Source organism: Arachis ipaensis, chromosome B10 (genome assembly GCF_000816755.2).
Source record: "Arachis ipaensis cultivar K30076 chromosome B10, Araip1.1, whole genome shotgun sequence".
In the NCBI taxonomy this organism is placed as follows: Eukaryota; Viridiplantae; Streptophyta; class Magnoliopsida; order Fabales; family Fabaceae; genus Arachis; species Arachis ipaensis.
In genome coordinates, this window is record NC_029794.2 from 131,107,344 (window position 1) to 131,113,787 (window position 6,444).

General features: G+C 33.8%; 1 protein-coding gene and 1 non-coding gene across 2 annotated transcripts; both read left to right on the plus strand.

The window, feature by feature from the left end:
• TRNAC-GCA lies at positions 893–964 on the plus strand. Its single transcript has one exon. It is a non-coding gene; the product is annotated as a tRNA-Cys (tRNA).
• Positions 1,324–5,029, plus strand: LOC107623330 (hydroxymethylglutaryl-CoA lyase, mitochondrial; the record flags this gene model as incomplete). The annotated part of the gene is given in 8 exon segments (XM_016325544.2): positions 1,324–1,370; positions 1,925–2,120; positions 2,396–2,575; positions 2,986–3,066; positions 3,166–3,329; positions 3,815–3,951; positions 4,238–4,353; positions 4,557–5,029. Coding segments are annotated over 8 exon segments (1,170 nt in total), but the record flags the coding sequence as incomplete, so codon positions are not given.

Sequence of the window (6,444 nt, forward strand, 5' to 3'; positions counted from 1 at the left end):
ATGCATTGATATTGCATAGAGAAAACTAAAACTAGATACTTTTGTTCTCTTATCCGATGCTTATAGAAGAGTCAGACCGAAGACTTTTTTGTTTTTCTTTTTATTTGTGAGAGCCTTTTTTATTTATCACACAAGTCACATACCCACAATATGAGGTTTTTAAACCTCATTCAACCAACTATAAAACATTATAACATCATAATATTCACGTCACGCATACTAACATTCATACACATAATATTAAGGGTTTTCAGCCACAATTAGCTTTAACAAAGTCTCAAATTCGGATGTATCTATTACAAGGCAAAGAATTTCACCATTAAAGTAAACCTTGAGTGCGAGAACAATTTAATTTGCCATCGGATCTAGGCTTCAGCTGAATTTTTCAGAGCCTTATAACATTCTCTTGAAAAAAATATTATCATGTGGGTTTTTTTTTTTGGACTTAAAAAGATAATTAGTTATATTATCGAAAGCTTTTCATTGGGTATGTCATTTGTGGACACTGCAGATTTTGGAGTGGCATACCAAGTCGCATATTCGAAGCCCAAAAGAAAAAGTCACATATTTAATGGGTCATGTCAACTGTAATAAATCTAACCCAGCTTCTTATCAAACTTTCATATATTTTTTGGACGTGAACTTCCCTGTAATTTTTTTTGGACGGGCTTCCCAGTATTGTTTTACCAAAGAGAGTTTTTATTAGGTTTACAAGTTTGGGCTTTCATTCTGTCCCACTATTTTAAATTATGGCCCAAATAGAGAGACTTGTAAAGAGGATACAAAGTCATGGGCTAAATGTCTCATAGAGAATATTAGAATTGACTGTAGACCAAATGACAAAAAAAATAAACAAAGCTATGTAACGTACAATCTAAATAATAGCATCAATGGGTCCATAGCTCAGTGGTAGAGCATTTGACTGCAGATCAAGAGGTCACCGGTTCGAACCCGGTTGGGCCCTTAAAAATGTATTATTATGATTTTTAAAGTACTTAGAACTATATTATATAGTTGAAATTTAGAACCCATCCTGAAGATAATATTTAATATTGGAACAAAACCAAAAAAGTGAGGAGCATTGAAAGTAGAAGGATAAACACGTTTGTTAATCACAATCACCATATTCCTTTTCATTCAATATCAAACTAATTTCACTTCTCTCTTCTTTCTGGATTCAAGTCCAGATTTTTCCTTCTCTTGTTGGACTCAGATTTTGTTGCTAACTCAATGATTACAATCAAGGGTATGCAAAGGGGGCGATTCTTGAATCCTATACCCCAACTTGTTACTGGATTATCAAGCTCTGCTGCTGCAAGCTCTTGTGATGCCATGGATACAGCTAATCAACTGCAATCTCTTCATTCTCGGTAAATCAGAAACCTTTTAGTTAATTATTCAATTTCAATTGATTTCTCATTGAGCTGGAATTTTCTATTTACATTGTGTTTGGATCGAACCTAATTAGTTGTGACTAAGAAGTTGGATTAATGGTTTATTTAGATAGATATGTCTTGGGGATGCTGAACAGTACTTGTAAAAGTTGTTGCTCCAAGCATAAAATTTAATATCAGTTTGTTGCTCGTTTATATTCTCATATAAAGAATTAAAGATAATGCATGGTAGAATCAGCATTGTTTGAGCATAATGGAAGTTGCTCTGTATTGTGAGATATTTTGGTGATTACTTAACATAATATTTGGAGTCTATCTAAAGGTAGATGAGGCAGGGTAATTGGTTTTTGGAACTTTATCCATGCATGTTCTTTGGATGTTGACATGATGACATTAGAGCTCTGTCCATTAAGCTCTAATGGATTTTCATTTTTAATGGTTTATTTTTTGGTACATAATTAATTTTAACATTATATCAGCATTTTCAAGAAATCAATTGGCTTGATCTTAAATAATGTGCTCTGCTTTAGTTATCCTGAATACACAAGGGACAGTACAAAGGCCACAGAACATAGGAGTGCATTCAACAAATACAATATAAGGGGCCTATCTCAATGCCTGAATTGGCCTAAAAGGTTTAATGATAATTCTCATCCTGCCAGCTACTTGGTAAACCATCATTTTACATCTGATCGAAATACAGATGCAAAGGATTTCTCAAGTAAGGTGCAGTGGATCTTATGTTATGATACTCCCTATCCACCTTCTATTGTTATGTATTTAACCTCCGATATAAAATATTAAGCTAGCAGCCATGTTGAATCTGTAAATTTCTTTCAATGAAAAACTCAAACTTCTCTGTTGTACATTTAATGCTGATGCGATATGATATCTCCATTATTATGTCTAATTAAGTATTTCTTTGCTTTATTAACATTTTTCATTCTATTTGTTGCATCATATTGGATCATTTGTGACTCATAATTTATACAATGCTTCAGCTTCTTAAAGGTATTCCAGACTTTGTAAAGATAGTGGAGGTTGGTCCAAGGGATGGATTGCAGAATGAGAAGTCTATCGTTCCAACTGATGTAAAAGTTGAGTTGATAAAGCTGCTGGTTTCTTCTGGGTTGTCTGTCGTCGAGGCAACAAGTTTTGTATCACCAAAATGGGTTCCACAGGTAACTGTTATTCCTAGATAAAATTGATCTATTCACAATTTTCTAGTCAACACTATGATGAACTCCTGCAATGTTCTTGATCATAATTATGTGTTTTTGGTATGTTTTCTACCATGTTTACATAATTTATTTTATTAGAAGTTAAGGAAGCTGCTATTTGTCAAGTTATTGTATGCTGAGATTCTCTTCTTGATTATTGTTCCCATAATTCTTTTATATTTTGCTGGGTCCCCTTCCCCCCTCCTCTCTTCAATTCTTCACATGATCTATAGCCTGGGATGGTAGAGTTAGTTATGATTTCTATTGTACTTTTAAAATTGTGTTGCAGCCATAAAAGTTTTTCAGACTGCATGTTTCTTCAAAACAAGTTATCTGACAAACTGATTTCACATCTTTGAAACCAAATTCAGTTGGCAGATGCAAAGGATGTATTGGAAGGCATTCAAGATGTGGAAGGTGTTAGCTTTCCTGTATTAACTCCAAACCTCAAAGTAAGATATACATGTCAAAGTAAGATATATATGTTTTAAAAATTATTATTCATTAAGTATTTGCATATGCATTTAATTATCTAAACCTGTTTCTTTCAGGGCTTTGAGGCAGCTGTTGCTGCTGGGGCTAAGGAAGTGGCTGTTTTTCCAGCAGCTTCTGAATCATTCTCTAAAGCAAATCTCAACTCTGGCATTGAGGATAATCTTGCTCGTTGCCGAGACATTGCTTCAGCTTCTCGAAGCTACTCAATCCCTGTTCGTGGGTATAGTTTTCATTTTTCAATTGTTACTTGTCAATCTCTACAGAAAAGTTACAACATTTTCTGAGGTTTTCTGTTTCTACTAGTTTATTCAAAATGAGTTTATTTACGTCTTTGAATTGTTGTTGTAATTGACACATCCTAATTCATTTTTCATGATATATAGATGCTGATTTGTTTTTTCAATGGCAACATTTGATGGTATGCCCACTATTAAAGTACTTTCAACCATAGTCTCTTCCTATTATATTTGCATTTCGATGGTTGTAAGAGGGAATTAATGAAAAGATGATTTAGATTATAGAAATGGTTTTGTTGATCATAGGATGTATCTTAGACTCATCTTTCGTCCTAACTAGAATATAGGTACTTTTCCTTCAAATTATTTGAACAATCACAAAAGGACCATGCTGTTACTCTTCACTTTAAATTTCAAAACCATCATAGTAAATTATATAATCAGCCATGTGACTGGTTTTATACTTCAGATATATATCATGTGTTGTGGGATGTCCTTTTGAAGGACATGTTGCTCCAGCCAAAGTAGCATATGTGGCAAAGGCACTTTATGAGATGGGTTGCTCAGAGATTTCACTAGGTGATACGATTGGTGTTGGTACACCTGGTAATGTTTCTTCTGTTTGTTGTCATGTATGTTTTTTTAGCTATATTGGATTTGATTGCAGTGGTGCTGTATGTATAGATATGTTAAAGTTTTTAGCTCTTATTTGTGTTGATCTGGTTCCCTTCTTTAGTTATATTATAATGTTGTCTCGTCAGTGATGAATTGTATGGAGTCCTTGCATATTTTACAATAATCTTACTTAAAATTCCCTTCCATTTTCTACCCTGCTGTTTTAGTTTTAATTTTCAAATTTTTTGATTGGACTCAATCTGCTTCATCTTCGCAGGCACTGTCGTTCCAATGCTGGAAGCTGTTCTTGATGTTGTTCCAGTTGACAAGCTTGCTGTCCACTTTCATGATACTTATGGTCAGGCGCTTTCAAATACTCTAATTTCACTTCAGGTAAATGATTTCGTTTACTTTCTTTTTCGCTTATACTTGTCATTTTGTAGCCAGTTTGCGTTGGGATTTTTCTGGTGTTGAGTTGTGTCCCCATTCTCTCAAAGTAAACAATGAAAGAAACACTTGGAATTTCTCTAATCATAATGGATAACCTTGGTTCTGAACCTATCCCTTGTTATAACTATATGTGTAACGTTATGCAGATGGGGATCAGTGTAGTGGATTCATCTGTTTCCGGCCTTGGGGGTTGTCCGTATGCAAAGGGTGCAACTGGAAATGTTGCCACAGAGGATGTTGTTTACATGCTGGATGGAATTGGAGTGAAAACCAACGTGGACCTCGGAAAGCTTATGCAGGCCGGAGATTTCATCTGCAAGCATTTAGGACGTGCATCGAATTCAAGAGCCGCAACTGCGTTGAGTAAAGTTAAAGCTCATGCTTCCAAACTTTGAATATGTTAAAGCTACACAATGCAATCCACATGATACATAGGTTAATGAATTTATCCACTGCATAACTTCTGTTCATGTGCTTTTATGACCATAGAGAAAGAGAAAGAGGAGAGTTGCATCGCTTTGATTATTGAAGCATCACATGTTCAGCATTGTGATCTTAAAGACAAATGTTTTAAATAATGAAATGATTAAAGACATTAATGCTTTTCATGCTGTGATTACCTTGTACTCTACTCCAATAATATGATGTGTGACACAAGGTTAACTAGGAAGAAATGCATGCCTTTCCATTCATAAAGATCCCTGGAATCCAATCCCATATATGAATAGGGAGTTGAATCCAAAATAGTCCAACAAAATCAAATGAAGAATCTAGATGACATCAATGCTGAGAACATTTAAATTTGATGTCATGGTTGTACAGTTTACTTGAGGAGCACATAAAGAATCCAAACACTAATAACACAAGAATCACTAATAATGAACAATGTTATGTATCAAGTAACAGAACTAGAAAGCTGAATGTGTATACCACTGTCACTGTGTGAAGTGAAGTGAAAAATCTTTATGTCCTTTTAACTGACACTGTTTTTGATTTTCTCCCTCCCAATTAGAGAGAGAATTGTGCATGCATGTGTATACATTATAACTGTGTGAGAGCAGAAAGAAATTTATAGTTATTGAAGGGAGTTGGTGGTGGCATCAACAAGGTAGTTATTGCACCTTCTTTTTAACGTGGACTTTCAACTCAATCTGTGCTGCTTCATTGTTTCAACATTTAATGTACTGAGGATTTTGTCTCCCTAGCTAGCCTTGTTTTCACCCTCATAGGGGTACACAACTACACATAATCAAACTTACATATTCTGGTGAAACGCACAATATACAAAAATAATTCAAAAATCTACTTGGTAAATACTAAAATGTGAAATCCCAAGTCCATGAAAATTTATGTTAAATTTAACTATAAAGGATCATTATCAGTCAACTTGTATGTATTCTCTATTTTTGAATTCTTAAGCAAAAGTTTGCTTAAATCACGTGATAATAAAACTCATTAGTCATTTGTCATAAATTAATAGACCCCATATTATATTGTCGCTTTCTCCCTAAAATCATATGATAGACAAAGTTCGGTAAATTCACCAGATTGGAGTTTCTCTTTTATCTATACATGCACTTATTATATTATTATATGGTCATATCATTGAGAATTTGAGATCCATTTATATTATCATGTTATTTATTTCACATTCTAACTTATTTGAGCTCTCAACTGTCAACTATACCTCTTAATTAATAAAGAATTTTCTCTTAAAAAAAATAATCATCATCATCATTGTGTTGTTGTCTTCTATATGAGCATATACATGAAGATGATGATGAATATGGATGCTGCTGATTGAATTTCATTAAAGATACTCAAATGGGGGTCTCTCACTTTAAATGCCAGAACCTTGTCGTCTTACATTTATGCATCCCTGTGACATTCTGTTGCCCTGAAAGTGACCTCACATTCACACTCAAACCTTAATTACCATAATCAAAATATTAAGTAATTTAGTCAAATAAAATAAATTTATATTTTCGTGGGAATAATCAAATAATTTAATTATTAGTTTAGCATATGGTTCCG